Source organism: Myxocyprinus asiaticus, chromosome 15 (genome assembly GCF_019703515.2).
Source record: "Myxocyprinus asiaticus isolate MX2 ecotype Aquarium Trade chromosome 15, UBuf_Myxa_2, whole genome shotgun sequence".
Classification (NCBI taxonomy): domain Eukaryota; kingdom Metazoa; phylum Chordata; class Actinopteri; order Cypriniformes; family Catostomidae; genus Myxocyprinus; species Myxocyprinus asiaticus.
This window is the reverse complement of record NC_059358.1, coordinates 14,793,124-14,818,619: the sequence shown is the minus strand read 5'-3', so window position 1 is coordinate 14,818,619 and position 25,496 is coordinate 14,793,124. Positions and strand designations below refer to the sequence as shown.

Genomic DNA, 25,496 nt, shown 5'->3' with positions numbered 1-25,496 from the left:
ATGAAAATAGTTAAACCAGTCTTCTTTATCACTCAGCTCAAAAAGTGTCTAATTTCCCTTGCTAATTCAAATTTGATCATTTTACAGCTCTATTGTGTCTTGTTTACTCCAAGGTTGAATGCCTCCCACAGTTCCGCCTCTATCTTAAAAAAGTAAGCTATCAAAGTCAACAAAGCCATCAGAAAATATTGCCCTCAGAGTGTTTACGTTTGTGTACGCCCATGCAGACATAAATATTCTTTGTGTGTGTGTGTGTGTGTGTGTGTGTGTGTTCAATCTTTAGTTCACAGTGCCCTTTTTCTGCATGGCATATGGTTGTTTTGTCCTTATTTTCTTCAAGAAATGCACTTTACTAAGTAATCAGAGACTAATCACAATATAGTCCTTAGTAACTCATTTATAGGCTCTTCGTTGAGTCTTTCTAATATCTTGCACTGTGGCAAGGAATGAAAAGCTTTGTTTCAGATATGGCTGTGCTTGATTTTAAAGATTTTATGATGATGATTCTGCTGCCATGTTAAAAACAGTGCAAGTGAAGAACATGAGGTCAGTGAATAGTGGGATTTGACTAGTATCAATGCATCAGTGAGGAATTTCAATGTAGTTACTAATTTTATTTTAATATCTACTTACCTATGACAAAGATTTGCAGGATGAGTCAACTTAATAATGAGGCCTCCAACCTGAGGACTAATACTTTCCTTACATAACTAGAAATACCAATTGTATTATGTATTATATATTAGATTTAAGCTCAAAATAATACTATTTTTATTCATTTGTTCATTATTTAAATAAGTTTCTATCACCAAGGGCTCAATTGGACGTTGAGGAACAAGCAGTAGTTCAATGCTAAATTTAAGATGAAGTTGTGTTGCTACTGTGATGCAGTTTCTTATCCAAGGGGCCCATAGGCTCAAGCTATGGTCACCCATTTTAGTGCTTTGTATGGGGCTCCTCAGCCCTTGCTCCCCCCAAATACAGTCCAGTTGCAGTGACAGGTGGCTCTTGGGGGTTTGTGCTAACACAGGCCAACAGCTGCACAAAGGAGCCCCACTGGTCTTTTTGGGGGACGGGATGTCTCCTCTCAAGCGTGCCATTGCCCCCCCCCCCCCCCCACACTTTCCTCCGTTCTTATTCCCTCTTGAGCAGATACCAGCTGGACTCTACAGGTGGCAAGCAGCTTCGTAATTCATAGGATTGCCCCCCCCCCCATTGTTTAGACTCTCAGGATGTATTTGGTCATTTTGAACAGAACAGAAGACAATTTGATTCAAAAGAGACTGATATCTTCTGAAGCAGTTATTTGCAATTTACTAGTTTTTTTTTCCTGATAACTAATCTACACCATAATAACAAAACAAAAAAACACCAGCAATAGTAATAATGCTCTCAACAATTCACACAACCTGTTTTTAATCAAGAGTGTGTTTTTAGGTTCCAAAATTATACAAATTGCAAGTCATCAGCTATTGGCATAATTAATTAAAACTAGTTGATGTAATCACACAACTTGCATTGGTGATATGGTCTTTTGAATACGTGATGCCAAATGATCTCTCTTATTAATAATTATGGCATTATTATGGCAGAATTATGTGACCAAACTAGATTTTTGTCCATTAATCACTTTGAATTTTCAAACAGGCTCTCTGAACATTTTGGATACGCAGGCAGATGAAGCTTTCTGACTAAAACCAGATATTCCGTCGCAGTACAATAGTAATGACTTCATGAATTTCTTTACTGATAAAATTGAAATCATCAGAAATAAAATTGGAATTATGCAATTATCTGTCACAGTTCCTCAGAAAACAGCAATTTCAATCCTTTGCTGTCATAGGTCATGAAGAGCTAACAAAACTTATTGAAACATCAAAAGCCACAACATGTATGTTAGATCCAATACCAACTAAGCTCTTAAAAGAGGTATTCCCTGTAATCTCAGAACCTCTTCTTAATATTATTAACTCCTTGCTATCATTAGGACATGTCCCAAGAAAATTTAAAATGGCAGTTATCAAACCGCTTATTAAGAAGCCACAGCTTGATCCTGGAGAATTGGCTAATTATAGACCGATTTCAAATCTCCCGTTTATGTCGAAAATACTAGAAAGGTAGTGTCCTCCCAACTATGTTAATTTCTACAGAGAAATAGTATAGTATATTGCTCCCTAGCAATATCAAGATTTAGGCCCCATCACAGTACAGAGACTGCACTTATCAGAATTACAAATGACTTACTATATCATCTGATTGTAGCTGCATTTCTCTTCTAGTGCTTTTAGATCTTAGTGCTGCCTTCAACACCATAGATCACAACATTCTCTTGAATAGGCTTGAGAAGTATGTTGGCATTTGTGGACTTGCATTAGCATGGTTTAGGTCCTATTTAGCAGATCGCTACCACTTTGTCTTTGTAAACAAGGAATTGTCAAATCAAACAAAAGTTAAGTATGGAGTGCCACAGGGATCAGTTTTAGGGCCTCTGCTTTTCTCCTTATATATGTTTCCCCTGGGAGATATTATCGGAATTGTGGAATAAGTTTTCACTGTTATGCCGTTGATACCAAACTTTATAATTCTTGGAAACCCCACAAAATTTCACAATTCTCCAAATGTATCAATGAAATCAAAGATTGGATGGCCAGAAATTTCCTTCTATTTAATTCCGACAAAACATAGGTACTAATTATTGGACCAAAAACCTCTAAAAATAAGCCTCTAAAATATAATTTGACTCTCAATGGATGTACTGTTACATCGTCTTCAACAGTGAAGAACTTAGGTGTTATATTTGATACCAGTCTGTCCTTTGAAAATGAAATTTCCAATGTTTGTAGAACAGCATTCTTCCACCTCAGAAATAATGAAAAGTTTTGACACATGCTCTCTGCTGCTGATGCCGAAATCTAATTAATGCGTTCATGACCTCAAGACTAGATTATTGTAATGCATTACTGGGAGGATGTCCTGCTAGTTCAATAAATAAACTTAAATTGGTTCAAAATGCAGCAGCCAGAGTGCTGACTAGAACCAAGAAATATGATCATATTAGCCCCATTTTATCATCTTACATTGGCTACCTGTTAAATTTTGGATTAATTTTTAAATTTTGTTAACTACCTACAAAGTTTTGAATGGACTAGCTCCGCAGTACTTAAGTGACCTTCTGACACGCTATATTCCATCATGTTCATTACGATCGCAAAATTCTGGCCTGTAATTCCTAGAATATCAAAATCCACAAAAGTAGGTACTGTAGATCCTTTTCCTGTTTAGCTCCTAAACTATGGAATAGTCTCCCAATCACTGTTCAGGACGCAGACACACTAACTCAGTTTAAGTCTAGACTAAAGACTAATATATTTAGCCAGGCATACACTTAATTTATCCATCAGCTCACAATTAGGCTGCTTTAGTTAGGTCTGCCAGAACCAGAAGCATTTATCATGATCTAAAACTGCAAAAAATTGTATGGCATCTACACTAACATTATTCTATTTGTTTCCCTGTCTCAACCTCTGGATTCATATCATATCATCCCAGCTCCGTTCCTGCTTAGTATCGGACTCCACTGCTACGTGTCTCTGAGTGATGACGACTAAATGCAACCAGTGCCAGCCAGACATCCCTTCAGTCTATTACGATGGACTTCAGGGGATGAACTGATGCCAGCTCCAACCATAAGACATGGGATAAATCATATGCCACTGCCTGAAACTTGGACCTAAGATAGAATAAAGAAATGACCTGCCGGTTGAATTGCAATGCACCTCACTGATCACCTTGGTCTAATGATGGACTACACTCTTAAAATGGAATACATAGATTTAAGGGGGTTCGAGGGAAAGGAGGAGGCGAGAACCGGCTTGAGAACTTAAATAATAATTTAATGAACAACTTAAACAAAAACACACAACCATAAACACACACAGTACAGCTGCCTGTAATTCTCTCTTTCTCGAACTGTCGTCCCCGGCCGCCTTTATCCCTCGCGCGCCCCATCAGGCTGATTGGGGACCGGGCATGCGTCATTCCAGCCCGGCCCCGCCCTCCTCGGCTCTACAATAGACTAACAATTAACTGCCATCAAAAGCCTTCATCAGCCAACTAACAAAGGACAGTGCATCTAAGTGAACATCTGCAGTTAACCCAGAATTAACTTCAAAGACATTAGTCATTAATCTTACAGTTCATACAAAATCTTAGTTTAAACACAGGCTCTTAACACTTACTTAGTTTACTAATTTTAAATCGTGACTTGCACTGCATATAAATAACTAATATTGGCATTATATTCATGCTGTTTAGCCAGAGGGGCACTGGCCCCAACAGAGAGCATGGTTTTTCCCAAGGTTATTTTTCTCCATTAACCAACATCTTGTGGAGTTTTGTGTTCCTTGCTACAGTCGCCTTCGGCTTGCTCACTGGGGTTCTTTTTTTTTTTCTTTTTTTTTCTCCCCTTTTCTCCCCAATTTGGAATGCTCATTTCCCGATGTGCTCTAAGTCCTCATGGTGGCATAGTGACTCGCCTCAATCCGGGTGGCGGAGGACGAAACTCAGTTGCCTCCATGTCTGAGACCGTCAATCTGTGCATCTTATCACGTGGCTTGTTGAGCACGTGGAGGCCCATGCTATTCTCCGCGGCATCCACGCACAACTCACCACACGCCCCACCGAGAGCGAGAACCACACATTATAGCGACCATGAGGAGGTTACTCCATGTGACTCTACCCTCCCTAGCAACCGGGCCAATTTGGTTGCTTAGGAAACCTGGCTGGAGTCACTCAGCATGCTCTGGATTCAAACTCGCGACTCCAGGGATGGTAGTCAGCGTCAATACTCGCTGAGCTACCCAGGCCCCACTCACTGGGGTTCTAAATACAATTATTATTTAATTATTTATTTTAATACACAATTTACAATCATATTTAATCAAACTACACAATGATGACTCTAAGACTTTATAGATATATTCAAATACAGCTGAACCAGTTTATAATCAAAAGTAGGCCTCCTTATTACACAAACATCCGCCAAGCTCTCTGTTACATAAAGAGGCAACAATAAAATGGGCAAAGAAAAGCTCTCAAAACCCAAACAAAACACTCATTAACATTTATCTACATGTGCTTACACAAGTGAATGCAATATACAATGAACGTGACAAAACCAGGGATCAGAGTTAAATCCTGCCAGTTTGCATAGCTCTGTGAAATGTGATGCCCAGTCTGGTTTCATTGCTTCACCTCAGTTGATGACGAGAGGCGATTAGAAGCTACCTGTTGTCAGCCTCCACCATTCAGCATTAGCATTAAACATTTACCTCACAGAACGGATCAAGTTCTATGTTAATGTAATACCATCTGAATAAATTAATTCCGGGGAATTGACCGTGGAAATTCTTTATGGGTGAATAAACAAATGGTCTTAGAAACCGATTTCCCTCTGTTAGCTTTCAGACTTTGGTCAGGAGTAAATCCTCAATAACTGTCTGCCTTCTCATGAGACCTTAAACATTGTTTCTAATGAAAGGAAATTTAGCTTAAATGGTTTTGAGCAAAGGGATGTGGAAAAAATATATTTGCAATTCGACTAGTCAGTGGACTGCCTGAACAACTAGTCGACTGATCTGTTTTAAGGAAGCCCTGTACAAAAATCCCTGTTTCGTGTTCACGACCAAGAGCAGATGTGTTTTCTAGGCCAAATACACACAAATACGTTTTTGATTGAAAACTAGAGGCATTAACATAGCAAAATCAATGCATTTTCAATCGAAAATGTACAAGTGTGGACGTGGCCTTAGGGGCCGTTTACACAAGGCATGCACTTCAAAAACAGCTAGACCAAATGCAACAGAATATAACAGAATGTAGATGGCTCAAGACATGTCTTAAAAATGTAAAGTTCGTAGCAGGAATGTATAAAAAAAAAACAGCGCAAGATGCAACGGGTAAAGACGTCTGTATGAATGCTTGTGGCTGTAGCACTAGTGCTTTAAAGCAGATTAATTTAAAGACAAAGACATGCAAACTATCCAACAGCTGTAGCCCATCATACTGTCAGCATTGTTAGCACTGTTGCCTCACAACAAGAAGGTCTCGGGTTCGAGTCCCGGTGTTGTGTCGAACTCTGTTTCCCCCCCCAGCAGATCTGTTTGGGGGAACAGTATCTGACGGTAACATTTTCCGCTGTCAGAATGCGTTCCCCCATGCACAAGCCTAACCCTTCCCTTCCCTTCCCTACCATACCCTACCTACCCTAACCCTAACCTACATTACTCTACCTACCCTAAACATAACCATAACCCCATACCCTATCTGGGCTAGGGGGAAACAGATTCCAACAGGGAACACAATTCGATACAACACCGGCTAAACTGGGCCTTTCTGTGTGGAGTTTGCATGTTCCCCCCGTGTACGTGTGGGTTTCCTCCGGGTGCTCCGGTTTCCCCCACAAGTCCAAAAACAAGCAGGTTAAGTGAATTGGAAACTCTAAATGGCCCCCTAGGTGTGAGTGAGAGTCCCCCAGCCACTGGGGGTTGCGTCAGGAAGGGCATCCGGTGTAAAACCTGTGCCAAGTCAAATATGCGGATAACGGATGGTCCGCTGTGGTGATCCCTAACGAGAGCAGCTGAAAAAGAAAGAAGAAGAATACACAATTTACAGTCATATTTAATCAAATTGCCAATGATGATTCTAAGGCTTTATAGATATTACAGTTTCATTTTCTGTTAATACATGATTTTCTGTTGAAACGATGTGTTGTGAAAAGCACTATACAAATAAAAATGACTTAAAGCATGTTTGAAACGTAAAATAGTCCACTGTACTTCAAAAAGTGCAAGCTTCCCAGATAAAAATATATGTATATATATTTTAAAGATTTGACTGAACTAAAGTTTAAATTTTTTTAAAAAGTATTAACTAACTATGACTGGTGATTTGGAATTTAGCTTATCCAGAGTCCACCCCTACTCAACATAGTGGTACAATCTACACTGAAGGCCGAGTTGGGACGGCGTTCAGCAGCATTAGGAGGTCCGATGCATTTTAGCGAATCGGTTCGTTCGGACGGTTCATTTAAATGAACCAGTTAAACAAACCGAGTCATCGTTCAATTGATTCGCCAGAAGTCCCCGCCTGGCATTTACGCTTCATTTTTTGTTATAAAATTATTTACCAATTTGTTTCCTGATGTATTTGGTTAAATAGTTTACGTCCTGTTGTTATCTCAACATTACTGTTAACAATTTTGCCAGAAACTTAATTAACAATAGTGTTCCCAATATATTAATGTACATTAACAATATTTTTCCTCGTCTCACACATTTTTACGCATACAAAATTACAAAATGATTCCTTCGACCCGTCGTGTCGCTTTTATCTTTGCGAATCGTCTGAATCGGTTCGTCTGAATCATTAAAAAAAGAGTTGATCCAAAAGAATGATTCGTTTGCGAATGTTCAGCTCACAATGAGCAGCGTGCCATCACCTTCAGAGCGGTAGACGGAAGAGCCATGTCAGCTGTGTGTTAGAAAGTTTATTCAGTCTCACCGCTTCATGAAGCCGGGAAAAATCTACAGTTTTGTGACTGGACATTGATGTTTGGTTCTACATGCGTCTATCGCATCCTTAATATTTTCACAGGATCACCCGGTTCATTCTTTTAGGGATTTCTTTTTCGTTCGCCGTGTAGAAACGGGTATCGGTTTGCTTGTGGAAAACCGGAGCGATCGAAGAAAGTTTCTCCCTGTCTCGCGGAAGGAAGGAATAAATGTTCAAAGAGGAAAATTCGCATGATTTAAAGAACACAATGGAATGCAACGATCTTGACACACAGGGGATAAATCCATTGACACCATCAGAAACACGTAAGTCGTGGTTTATTTCTATCCCTTTTATATTTTTAAAGCAATATCTGATTGCTTTACGTAGGTACGTACGTCAGTGTGAATGGTATTGATATTATTAAAATGTAAGTGTGTTAAAAAGTGCAAACTCTTACTTTCCCAGTGATTAATATACATTAAATACATAGCACCAGAACAAGAACGATTTAAAAAATGATGTATTATGACAAGGTAGAACAACCGGCTAAGTTCAGTTAAAATATCTGTTTTGGTGCCTACACATCACATTCTAAACATATGCTCAGATATTCTGTAAGCCTCATTTAATTATATTAGGCTACCTAATATACTATTGAATCCTTCCTTGGTAAGTACAGTTTATGGCGTCATTGTATCCACGTATGACGTGATAATGGGGGCCAAGCACAATTATGAGTTACTCACGCGGGAATTGCACAATCCATTCGGTTTGAGTGCACCATGAATTAGATTTCTGTAAAGTTAAGAACTGAGTGCCAGCTATTACCAGGCAGATATGATTAAATAACAGTGATCTGCATTCAGTCTGTCATTATTTGCTGGTGCCATGGGCTTACTTGCCAACATCAAGTACCGCTTGATTATAGTAGAGTTTCACTTTGCGGCCTATGACGTAAGAATACATGGCAAATGATCTCATTGATTAATTCATCATAAAATCCTTCAACATGCACACAAGTTTGATTGTGTTGTTTGATCATGAATCTGTTGTTACTATGACTGCATCATCTTTATCATAAATGGCGTCATAGCGGTTGTTGCTAACCCAACACATAGAACCAATTTTTGTAGGTTTATCTTCTGAACTCAGAAACTGCAGTGGAGACCTGTTATAAATGGATTACTATGAAGTACATAGTACCCTGGTAACAACAAGCCTATGCAGACAAATAAAACATTAATTTTGTATACACCAGACAATTATGCATGTCCTGATAAGCTCCAGTAAACTGACACATGAGTTAATCTCTCTCTGAACTTAAAGCCCAGTCCTTAAATGAAGTACCAGAGAGGATGAGTTGGCGTTTGTAGATCTTCTGTGGATTTTGGTTTGGCTCTTGCTTTTGATCAAGATGCTTATGTAATGCAAAACACACTTACAGCATCATAAGATTGTGTTTCTTTTTTCTTCTGGCTTGATAAATCCTCCTCACCCTGATCATGGAGGTTTTATCCAACCCATCCATGATTATAACTCAAAGAATCAGTTTGAATAAAATGACCTCAGATCTACTTTTTTTGCACATTAGTTATCCTAAAACACAACCTTAATGCAGAATTGTAGTGATTTGCTTGTTCTGAGTAATGCAGAATGTTGAGTGATTTTGCAACTCCATGCAGTTGCCAATGAAGATATTTGAAAGTTGTACATTTGTGATCTTTTGCATGTTGTGCATTAGTGATCATACTAGAGGTAGACCGATATATTGATTTGACTGGTTAATCAGTGGTGATAGTTGCTTTTTGGAACTATGTGTTATCGGAAAAATCTATGCCGATAGTGTTGATGTTCCGCTGTGGCCAGCGCTGAAGGATTTTACAGTTATATCAATGGACTGACAATATTTGTTCATATTTTTATCCTCACCTCAAAGCAAATTTGGTTATTTTGATTTGATATATCAAGTGTTCTAAATTGAAGCGAGGGCATTGAAAGAAAAATGAACAAACTCATCTGGTGAAATACATGTCTCCGTCATTTCAAAATATTAGTCCCTTGGGTTTTTGGGCTTGGTTGGATAAAAGTTTATAGTCCCGCATTATGCTCCAAATCTTGTTTTTTTTTTTCTGGTTGTTATTGGGATCTTGGTTATACAATAAATGGCTTCTGGGATTTTATCAATTTTGGACACTTGTAGCCTTTGTCTGTGCCCACCATAGTAAGGAAAGGCTAAAAGTCTTTTTTTAAATTCTATAAATGTATTTGAAAAACTATCGGCCAATTAATCGGTTATCAGCCTTTTCCACCACCTTATTTATTGGTCGTTCGACCTCTAGATCATATCAGATCCATTTGTTGCAGATGTGTCACCAATGGTTTTGGAAACTTACCTCTTGAGATATGTTGTCTTGAGGATCTGTCATGCATGCCTTAGGGCATTAAATCAAAAGGTATAGGCCTGAAGTAAAATTTCAGATATAGTGATCGTAGGTACATACCCCTGGAATTAGGTTAAAAACACTTGTTTTTGTGTTTTCCAGTGGTCAACATTTCTACAAGGATGCCCTGAGACCTGATGGTCACTTGCCAAACTTTCAAGCAGAGCTTTTTGAAATCAAAATGGGATTGGTGCTTTTCTCTTTTTTTTAGAAAATGGAACAAGATGCTGCTTTTGTGTTTGAGGATTTGATTCATTCTGTCGACTGTTACTCTTTAACTTTCTTTTTAATCCTTTATAGAAGAACTCACATTGTCCCTTTAGACTAATTAATTACCTTTCGTGGTCCTACCATTTTATACCAAAGGCAAAACAAGACATGGCTTTGTAGTGCACATTTAAGAGCACATTGTTAAATTGTTTGAGAACAGTACAATGTGAATTTAAGTCCACAATGTTAACAGTGTGTTCTGAATGCGAGCTGAGGCGTTTTCAGTCTGATGAGGTTCGCTGTGTGGAGTTCTGCCCTATCAGGACTTTTGAAGAGCATCTTCTAATCTCTCTTTTCTTTAGATCTGCATTCAGGCACGAGTGCCACTCAGTTCCCCTCCCCGCCTTTCATTTTACACCCCCACCGTCTGCACTGTTTGGTCCATTATCATTATAATCCTCCTTTGTTAACCTGAGAATCGGTCTTTAGTGTGTTCAAATCATTAAGGTTCATCTTGCTCAATGAAACCACATCCCCAAACACTCATCAATCAACACTTTACTGGCCCGTTTCACATGTTTGGTTTGTTTGTAGTCTCTTTCTGCAGGCTAACGGAAATTAAAAGGTATAGGCCTGAAGTAAAATTTCAGATATAGTGATCGAACAATATGGGATTTTCAATTCCCGATGTCTTGAGAGCAGAATGCCCATTGGCATCGCACTTATTTTACTCTGTATTTGCTCAAAATTCACAAATATTAACAAGGCTATATTAGCTATGTATTAATAAGGCTGTTGGTAGATTTTGGTACTGACTCAAGGGGGAAACCTATGTCAATTAGTCTAATGGCCAAATATTAGCTGATTAATCATCCTTAATTAGATTAATCACTAATTTAGTACAAATCAGTATTTTGAGGTAAAAAAAAATAAAAATAAAAAAAGACTAGGAATGATTTCCAGGTATGTTTTATTTCATAAAACTGTTGTCTTTATTGCCTAGCCCAATAATCCCAAAGCAGCATGTGTTCAGGTTTCAGCTGAAAATTAAACATGCTTCGTTTGCCAAGATATGGGTTCCAACATGTTCTCATTGTGGTTAATGTGCCAGTTTATTGTGATCAATATATGTTGGCTGCTACTAGTAAATAGGTATCCCATTGCAATGCTGAGTGCATCAGTTTATCAGAACAGTTCATTTAGAAATTCTGTGATCAAAAAGATGCTTTGTCATGCACTCCAAAATCAATTCTGTACAAGAAGTATACAATATAATAAAATAATAAATGTAAAAATAAAACATAAAAACAAATAGGCTACATTTATCTCACATAAGAGTTTTTCTTATGTCAGTGAATATCATCACATAGGTTTGATCAAGCTGAATTTTTGCTCTTGAGACAAATTGCGTCTTGTGAAGCAGAATGCATAACATAATTTTGTTCAATAAGTATTGATTAGACTAAGTGAGGTGTTTGGTGTCACATGAAAACAGTTTCAATGTGTGTGTCCATTTCAGCTCTGTGTACACCTCCCTCCCTCTGTTACGCCTGTGAAACAATATCATTGACTTCCAAAACTCTGAACCAAGGAGCCATTACATAATATGCTAAAAATGTCCCCCTTTTTTTGGGTTGACAACATTGATTTATTTGTAAGATAGCATTGAGCATTGATTAGGAGACCAAAACCTCACAAGATGTAGTCTTGCATGCTGTCCTGTAATGTGATTGGCACATCATTAATTGGTTTCTCGTTTAAGCATGGTGGGAAACATTTTACCTATAGGCATCATGCAGATGTCACACAACCTGGATGGGGAATGTGTTTAATTGGCATTAATCCAAATGATCCAATTTTGTAAATCCCAACCACACACACAGTATTCATCAGTGTGCAACTAGAGCACACACGTAGCCTGAGGAATAGATAAGGTTCTCCACTGTATCAAATCTGGCCTAGAAAGTGTGTCTCTGGAGTAATTAATCCTCTCAGAAGATTTGAATGTTGTCAGACCCAGAAAATAGGAAGGAAATATGGATGAAAGACATTTTCAAGGCCACATTCAGGGTGCAATAACTCCATATCCTTTGACTGAATAATTTTGCTCAGTTTTAACTGTATATATTTCCCCCCTCTGTCTTTCAGAGGATTAATCCAGTTAATATAATTTGCATGATCCCAACCACCCAAAAATATTGCACGTCAAATAAGCTTTCTGAATGTAGCCTATTAATCAGTTTTGCTTTGTACAATGCATATAAAAGTTTGCATTGAAAAAAGGATTTGGTGCATCGCCTGTGTAGCTATGGTAATCTTATTACTTTGAATAACAAATACACCGTGATTTGCAGAATACAACATTTGGAAAAGCTTAACGCTATACTCCCTATGTTTTCAGTTGAAAATGTGGCAACAATCTTAATAGGATTGTGCTGTTGTATCGTAATAGAGATCTAGTTACTTTGATGTGGTCACAACATTCCTGTCCGTCATTTGACAGCAGACGCTGTGTTTTTTCGTGTGGTCATGGAGTGCTAAGAATGTTAAATATTCCACTCTGAATGTGCGTCTTCTGTTCAGCTGAGGAACGAATGAGCGAGCGTGAGAGGAAGAAACAGTGTGACAGGATTCCAGGGCTCATGCCTGCATACAGATGGAATCACGTCAGGTATCCTTTCCCGTGTAGCACACAGATGGTGTAAATCACAGCGCTCAGACATGGAGTGATTAAAGATTGACAGTTTCCCCTTCCACTTCTCTCTTTCTCATTGGATAAAGCATCCGTCACAATATGACAGAGGACACGTTCAATGAATGCACTGCCATCATCTCTGTTGCAACAAAGGCTCTGCATGATTTCAGTGACTATGTTTACATGGACACCAGAAAGCAGCTTATTGCGAGAAAACAATGTTCCGGTTTACATGCACTGTATAAGCAGCATACTCTATACTCCCGTATACATGCGGCTTGGTCAGTAAGCGGCTTTCTCCACAGCAACGTAATTTTCCCGTGATGCTTGTGTATATAACAAACATGGGATAGAGGAAGATTTGAGAAAGACTAAGTCACGTGACGCTATCCGAGTGTTGGCCGCTTTGAGGCGAGCTCCGCTTCACTTTGCTAAATTATCCTTTTTAATTCATATTAACCGGTGAGAACTGAAATAGTTTTGATGGTTAAACTGTGCTGGGAGTGTAGGATGTCGAAAAATTTGAAATCGTCGACCTGTGGGGACATTAGAAAGTACTTACGTTTGCACACGTCTGATGCCTTGCAGGATCAAGATGGCAGGGGTCCAATTGATAATGACAGCGTGCCTCATGACGTAGATCAAGATATTGCGAACATTTATGCAGCATTAATGAAAATCTCGACCGACATGGAGGGCCTCGCAGAAATACAGCAAACGACCACATCTGTGCAGGGTTCGTCAGGGGCGGGTTTACGTTTTCTGAGGCCACAAGCAACCGACCAACCCAGGGCCCCATTTAGAACAATTTTGCTTAAAAAATGACAAAATTGATTTGAAATCATAATTTTAAATTCTTTCTATTAGCCGTTGTGGCCAAGCACATTCAAAATGTTTAATGAAATAAAAATCTTGTTAAAGATAATTAATGCATGTTTTCCAGTGTTTCCACAATACAGTGATTAAAAAAAAGCTATATTTACTGTACCTACATATATTTTTACAAAATACTTTTTTTTAAAGTTTTACACATTTTTACAGTGTGTGTATATATATATATATATATATATATATGTATATGTATATGTATATATGTATGTATATATATATATATATATATATATATATATATATATATATATATATATATATATATATAACCCAACAATTATTTATTGTTGTCCAGATTGTCATTATAATATGATACATTATATAAATGTAATATTAGGATTTGTCTTATTTACTTTGCGGTGTATTTTTCACCATGTTGCATAAGGCTGTATTTTATGTAAGCATCATAGGCAACATTTGTTACAGTATTGTAACAGTAAACATACAAGTCACGACGGCCCCTCAGAACACTACTGCTGCTCAGCAGGGAAAAAAAAAAATATGTTTATCAAGCGCTGAAACTTTGCATGGTGCAGAATAATCTGGAATCATGTTAAACATTGTAAAAGTTAACTCTTTGCAGCCTGAACTTGTTCAGAATGTTAAATGTGACAGGCGACACCTGTGCTAAAAGCAATCTAGATGCAGCACAAAGACTGAAACAGAACGCAGGTGTCTCGACATGTGTTTTTGAAACCTGAAGTTCTTTTTAAATTGACACAGTGTCTAAAAATGTTCCAGTCCAGCCTGAGACACTGAAGAAACAGCGAGACACGATGCAGCAGCCAAGGACGTTCATCCAGTGCGTGTTTACATAGAAATACAATGGAAAAACAGGGTAGACGCACGCAAAAATACATTCAGTGTGAACAGCCCCTCATCCGTTCGCATGTGTCTGTGAGCGAGAGCGCGTGGGCGAAACAAGTTTGGAAGGCCTGTATATTTTTTTCATAACATACAAACCCGAACCCAAAGTCCTACTGACCCGAACCCGGCGGCTTCGTGAACCGCTCTGAGACTGCAGACAACAGCGTATTCGTGCGTGTACCCAGAACAACATGTCACCCCTCAAGCGGTTTTTGCGGAGCTTTCTTACCGGGGCAGGGACCCCAGACGTCTGGCGCCCCACGCAATTGTGTGCTTTGCTTGCTGGTTAAAACCGCTACTGGGGTTCGTACAAGGTGTTTGAAGTGTTTGAAGTACTTGAATTTGGCTTCTGAATCTGGAAAACCCTTGAAAATAACCACTTTTAACAAGAGGTGCTTAAGTTTTTGAATTATAGAAAATCGTAAAATAGGTTGCTTAAATCATGTAATAAATTAAATGTATTTATTTATTTTCGTAAAAACATGACGACAGACCACTAGACCACTGCTGAAGCAGGCAGCACATAGACGGTGCTGTCACGTTGCATCTGTTACTTTTGGCAGCGTTGTTCAGAATGGGCCAATCTCAATCAGTTGTTACTAGATGATTTAAAAAAAATATTTTATACATACTACTGTGGCGGATTCAACAAATATGAATCCTTGCAACTATCAGTTATAATTAAAATTACTCACCAGAGTGAAAAAATTTGATGAGATGTAAAACGTTCTGAGATTTGAATGCAGATCAATGGAGGATTCAGTTTTGTGAGCCCTCTTGTGCCTCCTTGTTTAAACAAAGCTTTGTGTCTCATATTAGGTTATTTCTGACAACATTTGGGTCAATATCAAAATATGCTGACAAACATGTCCCTTGACTTTTTTTAGTCATGACAAAGCTTTCAAATAGCGAGAATGTTTTTTTTTTTTTAAAGGTATCATTCTATAACCTAACCTTTAATGATATGAAATGGCTTGACTCTGTTTTGCCAATTTTTTAGAAAATGTATTTGAAATTGTCAGTTGCCTGAAAAAAAAAAATCCTTGTCCCCTTCATCTGGTACACCACTTCTATGACATGTAAACTTATTTATGTATTTATTTTTTACTTATTTTTAATAAAAGCATTAGTGCAAGGCCGAACAAGTGTGCAAAAAAAGCAAAACAAATTATTATTAATAATTTAAATAATTTAAAAATAATGTTTGTCCCTTGATTTCATGGCATTGGTGTTATCAATGATAAAACCTTTTTTTTTAATGTTTAAAAAAAATTAAATACACAAAGTTGTGGAAAATAATTTTAAGGTCAAATTTCAGAGGCTGCTTAAATATGCATATAGTGATTTTTCCCAGCATGTTAAAAAGTTATTAATTCTCATTTTAACTAACATTTTCACACAAAAATATTTGGTGTTGTACCATATTGGTGTTGTAACCCTCATTGGTGTTAACTTGCATCGTTCATGAAACAAAATTAAATAATAAAAGAACAATAGCCAAGTTGTCCTTTATGAATAAAAATTTACGTCAACGTGTTACAAAATGTTTACCCTCAGTGTTTATAGGCAATAACTGAACTGAACGGAAAATTTCAATATTTTGTAAGTTAGAAAGTCAACATTTGCAATTTAGGTCAGAAAACATTAATAGTACATGAGTCATATGGAATACTGTTTATTCACAGTATACAGTTATTTTTTTGTTGAAAAGCGAGGTAGGATTTAAGGGAGCACACTACAATTGCACATCAATTTCATCATGAATGAACCAAGAAGTATTACTGTGAGAATGTAGTTAAAGATGCACATTGAGATATGTTGTACTTGTGTTGTTTTTAAAAAATAAATTAACTGAATGAATAAAATATTTTTATGTAAAATTAACAAATAAAGAATTTGTTTTAATGACATCTCGGGGTTAGTCCTTGAAAACAAATAAAAATGTGCTTGAAAAGGCTTTGAAAGTCCTTGAATTTAACTTTGAAGCATCTGTACGAACACTGTCTGTGGAGGTGAAACTTTAATGGCACGATTTATGTAAAAAAACAAAACAAACATAAAACAAGAAAAAAAAACACTGGACTTGAGCTCTCTCGTGAGCGTGCATGGACCGTCAGATTTCTGGGGGATGGACACCAGATGGGACTGTTGTGCGTGGGGCTGAAGCGCATCTTTTTTCTGTTCTGTGGTTTATTAAGGATTTTATGGTTACATCAATGTTGAATAGTGGTCTATATAATTTAGCCTTGGGTACACATTTTTTCTTTGCATGTCAATATGTCACACTTTAATATAGATAAAAAAATGTATCTCCACGTGGAATGTTAATGGGCTGGGGCACCCCATAAAAAGAAAGAAGGTTGTATCTTTTCTTAAGCGTAAAACATTTGATATAGTGTTCCTTCAAGAAACGCACCTTTTTTCACAGGAAGCTGAAAAACTTGGTAGGGCATGGGGATGGACATGTGTTTTGCAGTGCTGGTTCGAGTAAGAGCAGGGGAGTCATCACATTGATAAGTAAGCATTTACAGTTTAAATGTCTCAAACAGATTAAAGACAATTTAGGAAGATTCATTATTGTTTTGGTTGAAATACAGGGGCAAAATCTTATTTGGCTAATATTTAGGCACCAAACGCTGATGATCAGAACTTATTTTATAGATCTTGAGGGAAAGTTACAAGCAGGGATCCTTCATGATATAGTTTTGGATGGAGACATCAATCTTTTAATGGATCCAGTCCTTGATCATAGTGATGCAAAAGTGTGTAGACCCTTTAGAGCATCACTGACACTACAGAGTATGTGTAAAAATCTTGGTCTTACAGACATTTGGAGACTTCTGAATCCATCTGGGAGGGACTACACCTTTTTTTCATCAGTTCATAAGATTTACTCTAGAATAGATTTTTAAAAAATATGTAAGTCACTTATTTCATTTGCCGCTGATTGCTCAATGAGGAACATTTTAGTTTCAGATCATGCTTTGGTGTGTTTAGAGCTGTTGCCGCATATAGAGAAAAGAAAATCATATAGATGGTGCTTTAATAAATCCCTTCTACAGGACCCAGCATTTCAACAGATGTTAAAGACAGAAGTTAATGTTTATGTAGAAACCAATTGGCCCTCATTGTCCTCTGTGGGCATGGCATGGGAGGCGCTTAAGGCAGTTCTTAGGGGGCAGATCATACAATATGCCTCATTCTTTAAAACGTTCAAAGCACAGGAATTCATAGAATTGGAAAAGAGTATTAAAAGTACCGAAACAGAGCTGAAGCGCCAAATGTCATCCAATAATCTTAGAGAGTTGACTCAGCTAAAATATAGGTATAATACTATTTTGTTACAAAAGGTAGAGTTTTGCTTATTCAGGGCAGGGCAGCTTACTTTGAGTCGGGAGACAAGGCAGGGAAACCTCTTGCCAGATATATAAAACAGAGAGAGTTTTTTTTTCCACCATTCCTTCAGTGAAGTCTTCTGGAGGCGCTATATTTACCTCTGCCACAGATATTAATAAGGCCTTTAAAGAATTCTATTTCAATCTTTATAGTTCCAAGTCTTTATCTACCGATAAGGATATTAGCAACTTCGTAGAGCCATTAGAACTTCCTAAATTGACGAATGATCAAAAAGACTTTCTTGACTCTGATATTATTTTGGAGGAGCTTGTTGAGATAATTAAAGCCTTGCCAACAGGTAAGGCACTGGGGCCAGATGGTTTTGCCACATCATCTTTTAGATCTTATATCACAGAACAGCATATTGCCTTATCACAGCTTTCCAACCTGGTGCCTTTCAATGGCCCAAGCAAGGTATTAGGTATTTAGGCATTTTATTTTCAGCAAATTTGAGAGATTTGGTTAGTTAATTTTGACCCATTAATGAAAAGGTTCTCATGTGATGTGGATAGATGGGCTTCACTACATTTATCTATGGCAGGGAAGGTCAATGATATAAAAATGAATTGTATCCCCAAATTAAATTATTTACTGCAGTCTCTTCCTCTAGAAGTTCCTCTTTCTCATTTTAAACAATTTGATAGAATATCTAAGTTTTTTTATTTGGAATGGTAAACAACCTCGGTTAAATTTCAGTAAGTTATGTAGACCAATTGACAAAGGAGGTTTAGGCCTCCCTAAAAAATTTTTTTATTACTATGCTTTTAATCTTAGACACTTGGCTCATTGGTCTCTTCCACCAGAGAGAGCTTGTCCCTGATACAACATTGAACAAGTGGTCCTTGCCCCAATTTCACCATTGCAAAGTCTTTCTATTAAAATGCCTAGAGAAGTAAAAACGCATCCCATTATTTCACACTTACATTCAGTATGGACAAAGGTTTCCTGTATGTTAAATTTTGATACTTGCCAAAATATTTCCTCAAGTATATGGCTGAACCCCAAATTATGAATCAACAAGTCCGTTTTGCTGGAAAGAATGGATGGCGAGTGGTGTTGCTACACTTGGTGAACTTTATGAAACCGGAACTTTGAGATCATTTGAAAATATAACACAGCAGTTTGGAATTTATAGGTCTCAGTTTTTCAGGTATTTACAAATGCACCATTTACTTTGTACTATTTTTGGTGGTAGTAGTACACAGCCCCCTAAAGCTGCAGACACTCTTTGTATGGTGCTCACAGCCTTTGGAAAGGGGCATGAAGCATCAGTGTATTATTCCTTGTTGATTCAGAGTCTTGGTGATGGGGCCTTAACTAGGGATGCACCGATCCGATACCTGGATCGGTATCGGCCTCCGATACTGACGTTTTTAAATGGATCGGGTATCGGTCCGACGAGCCCAATCCAAATCTGATACTGTGTGTTAGTCATGTTTGTTACTGTCAAGCTCAAAAAATGACATAAAAGAACCATAAAAACACAAAGTAGTTCATATGACTCGTGCATTTTATTCAAAGTCACTTGAAGACATGCAATAGCTCGTTATTGAATGGCGCTGCTCTGCACTGTCTCTCCTAGCACTGTCCTCGCTCTTTTCCAAGTGTCTTAGCAGCAGCTATTACCAATGTGTAGAAAATTGAAGAAAAAACCCACTTAATAAATTTCATAGCGGGATTGCACGTCTTGTGCAACATTAAGTATCCCCGCACATTCCGTGTTCACAGTGTGTGAAATCCCCACATTTTTCGTTTTTACATGTTGGTGAAAAGCAGTAATCCACACATTGGAACACAAAAAAATCAACAGTTTCATTCTATAGGACTGAAAATCCATGTCTCTCCATGTATATGTCTCATCATCATATCTCTCTGTGCAGCATAGACTGTTTAACATGCATGTGCTCTCAATAAGGCACAGAGCACAAGTTTTATTCCCACTGTAAAAAAAAAAAAAAGCACATTTTCTCTCATTAATTTGCCTTTAGAGATGAAGGGCCGGATGAAACGTAATAAACTTTGTTAAACCCGTTATACACATGCCTGGAAATCACGAGCTGCTTAGTACCCAAAATGTAAGCATAGATTTAATTAGGTTAGTTTCAAAACGTAATCATTAATTCGACATAATAATAGCGTTTGATATGAAAAGAAGCAAAATCACTATGGCTATTAGGCTATTATTATCAGAGCTGTTCAGCTGCAGGGTGAAGATGAATATTCAAAACAGTCTACTTCATATCATCCTCATGAAACACCTGTTATATTTCTAAATTCTGGATTGTACAGGTGTTTTTGTGCTTTGTGCATCAGTCTTTAGGTTGTCTGATTTCATGTTATATACACATTCTTAATTCACAGATTAGGCCTAATATCTCCCTAATGTATATTACACGTCACAACCGATTTGGTAGCAAGTCTCTTCTCAGGTATTCATATGTTTATTACATTCAGCCAATAATCACATCTTTAACTCAGTGATTAAATCATTGATCCTGTGTGTGAATACACTACACATGGGCAAAGGTTGCATGACAGCATGACTAAATGGCCCATCATCTGCACAACAGAACTCTTCGCTTAAAAACTCATGTGTAAATGGCAGGACGGCTGAGGTTAATATGATTTATATCTGTAAAGCACTTATATGGGATTACATAAGGCATAAATCATATCTTGCAAATTATAAATGTGATTAAACACATTTTGCGGGACATTGTCTTAAAAACATAATATATGTAAAAAATATTTATCTTCGGACAAATTTTTAAAGCCATGATAGTACAAACAGCTATTTATCATTTTTGTGTTGGGGCCAGTGAAGATTTTGGCAGGGCCAGTAAAAATATGAAGCACTGGTCCAACCAGGCCAGTAGAAAAAATCCTTAGCATTGAGCCCTGCAGATAATTCTTAGAGGATGGAAGTCAGTTGGTGCACCCTCATTTCAAGAATGGCTCACTGAATTTGGCAGGGTGGCGGCATTCGAAAATGTCATATAAACAGCTAGGCAGATTAGATGCATATGGTAAAAAATGCAACAAATTCATGACCTTTCTGGAAGGCTCTCGGTGAGGTCCATGCGGAGAGAAACTTTTCTTCCTTTTTGTAATTTAGTTTATATGTCTATACTCAGGCTTGGACCACGGGAATGTTTGTTGGGGACTGGGAGCGGGAGCGGGATAGGGAATTAAAGGGGGATAATGGTTGACTCTGTGCGTGCATATTTTGCTTTATTCTGTATTGTGTTTGAGAATCAACCAATAAAAACTTTTAATCTGAAAAAAGTAAGAGGCTAGGCTACCAACTAGTAATTTTATTGTCTTTTCTTGTCATTCGTGCCAGACATCTGATTAATTGTCACAAAAACATTATGGTCTGAAGGTGCTTTGTAACCACTTTAACTAATGCGGCACCTCATCCTGTCTACTTACATGCGTGGAAAAGTGGCAATGCGTGCGGAGCGGGACAGGTCATAAATGAAGCGTGTTCGGTGCTAGAGAAAAATCTTCATGAATACAGCGCAGAAAGATCAGATCTGGTGTACACAGAACTGTTGATTTGTTGCGCTGTTCAAGAGAGACGATGAGAGGATGCAACTCTCATCATGAAGTCTTGCGGTCCAGATGGAATCAATCCGAGGTCCGGACCCTGACCGCGGTGACTGGCGTAGCCTAATCGTTAGCAAGGCAGCTGATCGTCCAGATGTAGAACATAGGCTAAATATTAAAAATGACTCAAAAGCTTATCATCGATATCGTGGATTTTTAAAAATTTTTATCACGATAAATATTGAGATCTTTTTATCACCTAGCTATACACTGGACTCCCAGAAATGTTTAATTATTTCCACTGTTTGACTTGTTTGGCTCTATCCTATGATGTTTGCGATCCCGGTCGGTTCCACGCAGGCACACTCTTCAAACACCCATCAAACAGCTTATGCGTTTACATGACCACATTAAGCCATGTTCTCTGAGAGAAACCTAGGTGTGTTAAACTGCTTTCTCTTAATCCCTTAAATGGCATAAGGAAATCAGCGTTCTAGTTTACATTACGTTTCAGAATGTCGCTTTCTGCTAAAACCCTGGAATACACTATTTTCTTAAGTGCATGTAAACGTGGTCTATAGGAATATAGTGGGCATACTGGATTTTTTTATTACTTTGGTGACTGTGTTCCACGGAAGACATTCACTTTCATTGTATGGAATAAAAATGCAATGCATAGAAATAAACTTTTGACAAGAGTTTTCATTATTGGATAAAATATGCCTTTAAAATGCTTTCTAGATAGGCAGCTCACTAGGTTTTGGAACAGAGCAATTGCACTGAAGTATGCATTGAAAAATCTGGAAGAGCCTTTGAAATACCTAAGCCACATTGTTTTTGTCATATTGTCTCTTAGGTGGTGTAAAGTTCAAAGGTCAAAGCACAGGAAGCCTGGGAATGGAAGCTCCATACATGGAGAAATGCTCTCATCTCTTCCTCGCTCCACACAACCCTGGTGCCATGGGGTTACTTTAGATTTGTTACACACTTGTTGTGGCCAAATATATTTGGAATTAGGCAAATGTGCAACTGAGGTAAATGCGTAACGGTTTAAAATAACCCGGTCAGCGCACGTTAGCGACGTGCATGAAACGAACCCAGAGCACAGCTCTTCTGTATAAAACATACATTATCAAAGCACGAGATGGAATTAATTTCATGTGCATCGAGCACAGAACGGCGTATCTTTATCCTCATGCGCCGCACATACGAGACTCGTACACATCTGCGGTGCGGTTCTATATTTCAGCGTGTGCTCGAAAGAGAAACAGTGATTGGTCAGTAGTGAACTTCTGAAGAGAGCGTGATTGGTCAGCTGAGGTGAAAACGGACTAGGAAAGAGCTTGTGATTTGGTCTGTCATTCGTAGACACAGCCTATAATGAAAATGAACAACAATTTGCAACTTTACCTGGCTGACACTTTGTTTGCTAGCTCACTAATATCGCAGACGATTATGCTTAATTAACCGTGAGAGGCAGAAATCATGATCGCGATTAAAATGGGATTAATTGTGCAGCCCTACCCTCATATCGTTCCAAACCTGTATGACTGACTTCTTTTGGAACACAAGAGGAACAATTTTAAAGAAAGTTGACTCTGCTTTTTTTTTGTCTATACAATGAAAGTGAATGGTGACCGAGGCTGTCAGTCCCTAACATTCTTCTTAACATCTTTCGTGTTCCTTATGGATTTGGAACAACAAAATGATGACAGAATTTTCATTTTTGGGTGGACTATCCCTTTAAGCACAGGGCTCTTGGCATAAGGACATGCACTACCCAATGTGACACAACTCCGGCTTTGTGTTATACTTTAGTGCACTTTAGAAATTTGGACGAAGCACAAAGCAAAAACGTCAATATGTCCTAAAGGTGATATGTTTTAGATGTACAAACAGAAGATGAACTCAATCTTGGATCTTACAGTAATAGATTTATTGGAATCCTCTAATGGATATGTCAGACTTTTAGTATGATGCTGACTTCACAGCCTCAGGCTTTTGGTAGTTGCTATATTTGGTCTATTGCTTTGACCATGGAACCAGCAGTACACAGATTGCAGTAGCTAATATGGATCCGAACAGCTCAACAAATAATCAAGATCCTGTCAGATGACTCTTCCTTTTCCTCAAACAAATTAGCTGCCATTTTAGTTTGAATATTGACTAATGGTTTATATATATTCATAAACCCTGATGTTTTGAATTGTTTGTCAGATAGTTCAGCTCATATGTTTAATTTTCAAATGATATTGCTGTCTGTTAACAGTCTGTGCAAGTGTTTTAGTGGTGGTTTGGGTGTGTATGTGGAGCTCATAATTTAGGCTTCTGCAGGGATGACCACTGGGTTGTTGGGTGCGGCTGGAAACCTAAACACAGAGCTAAGCAAAATCTCCAGGCTAGTTTGAATTGTTAGCCTATATTCAGGCTAGGTCATGCATGCTGGCTTAAAGTGAACCTTTCGTGAAGGTTCTGATTTGCATTGTCATATAAATAATTTTGCAGTCTTGAAATTTCATTGTGGTAAACAATATTTCTAATGGCTGATGATATACTGTAGATGCATAATATCTAGACTATAATATCTGGTCAAGGTGGCTGATAAAATGAAATTTACACTTACACAATATTTAATTCATAAAAAAACAAAAAAACAAAAACAAAGTAGGCACAAAAAATTATCTAAAGGAATTCCCCAAACTCAGCCTGGCCGATATAACATTCTATCACTAACGTAACAAGAAGTTGCTCTTCTCTTTGTTGCAAGAATAGCCACCACTTTAAGTTGAAAGAGTATTCTTTGCATGTAACACTTGCTGAGCTGTGTTTGTGCTGCTTTGAACTAAATATCAGCTGTGCTATTTAGACACTTAAATTCGCTACATCTAATATGTTGATTTTGTGTTGGCTGTAAAATTAGTAAGTAGAGTAAAATAAGCTCCGATATAGGCTACTTATATGACAAAAGTCCTTGAATATGTAACACATTGCTCTAGTCTCCAGGGGAGTGCCTGCATAGTGTCAGAGCAGGAAGTTATGAATGACATCCATCCCTGCATGCCAATATTGACTTTCATCTGTGTGAAATGCTGCCACATATAGGCCTTGTCACTTCCCGTGAAGCTCTTCCTTTGGAAGGACCATGGAAGGGCATTGTGGCTTTAGACCCAAAGGACCTTCTGCTGGGTTCAAAACCTCACACTCCCAACTTATCTCATTTTGGCTGTAGTTTTGAGAGGGACAGTGGCATTTATCAATGAAAGTGGTCACTGAATGGCAGACATCCTTGTCTGACAGTGCATGTTTTGAAAATTCAGTAGATAGCAGCTTCTAAAGGCCTATCCACACTGAGAGCAATGGGACAAAGCGGCACAAATTGGAAATGAAAGTTGGCAAAACAATAATATAGGCCTATCTATTAAAAAAATAGTACAACAATTTTCCCAGAGTAAAAATTTGGTACAAGGTGAAAAAAATAGTATGGTGTAAAAAACAAGGTATAATGTACTGTCAGCCGGTCAACTGTACAAACACTTAAAATTAAAATAAATCCTGACAGGGTGTTTAGGACCTTGACACAAATGGTCAGTTATACAGCTTAGTGGTCATTATACAAATATACAAAAATGTTTGGTTCCAAACACATGATCCAAATTATGATTATTATTTATTTATTTTAATAAGCAAAATCTACCTGTTGTGGGGGGGGGCTGTTTAGAAGAATGTAGGGATGCATTGTTTCATTTTAAAATCTTGACACACCAAAAATTTGTGCTCGGAAGTCACCTTTTTTACTATCTCCATTTTTAAACAGCCCTGACCAGTAAGTTGCTGAATGTGAAAGTGAAAGTCACTTCGACACCAGAATGTGGAAGTGAAAGTGTAGTTTTTCA

At 37.9% G+C, this 25,496-nt stretch overlaps 2 protein-coding genes across 5 annotated transcripts in view; both read left to right on the top strand.

Moving 5' to 3' along the window:
* LOC127453288 (mitogen-activated protein kinase kinase kinase 5-like) overlaps positions 1-6,689 on the top strand; it is a 422,352-nt gene extending 415,663 nt beyond the window's left edge. Inside the window, exon 29 of the mRNA XM_051719556.1 lies at positions 3,550-6,689. Within this exon, the coding sequence (XP_051575516.1) occupies positions 3,550-3,565 (16 nt within the window). The 3' untranslated portion in view covers positions 3,566-6,689. The remainder of the gene's footprint in view (positions 1-3,549) is intronic.
* Positions 6,690-7,417: 728 nt separating this feature from the next.
* Positions 7,418-25,496, top strand: part of LOC127453300 (MAP7 domain-containing protein 1-like) — a 65,803-nt gene continuing 47,724 nt past the window's right edge. Inside the window, exon 1 of one of the 4 annotated variants that reach the window (XM_051719598.1) lies at positions 7,418-7,877. In XM_051719598.1, coding sequence (XP_051575558.1) covers positions 7,781-7,877 — 97 coding nt within the window. In that variant the 5' untranslated portion in view covers positions 7,418-7,780. The remainder of the gene's footprint in view (positions 7,878-25,496) is intronic. The other 3 variants (XM_051719596.1, XM_051719599.1, XM_051719597.1) reach the window with 3 other exon arrangements.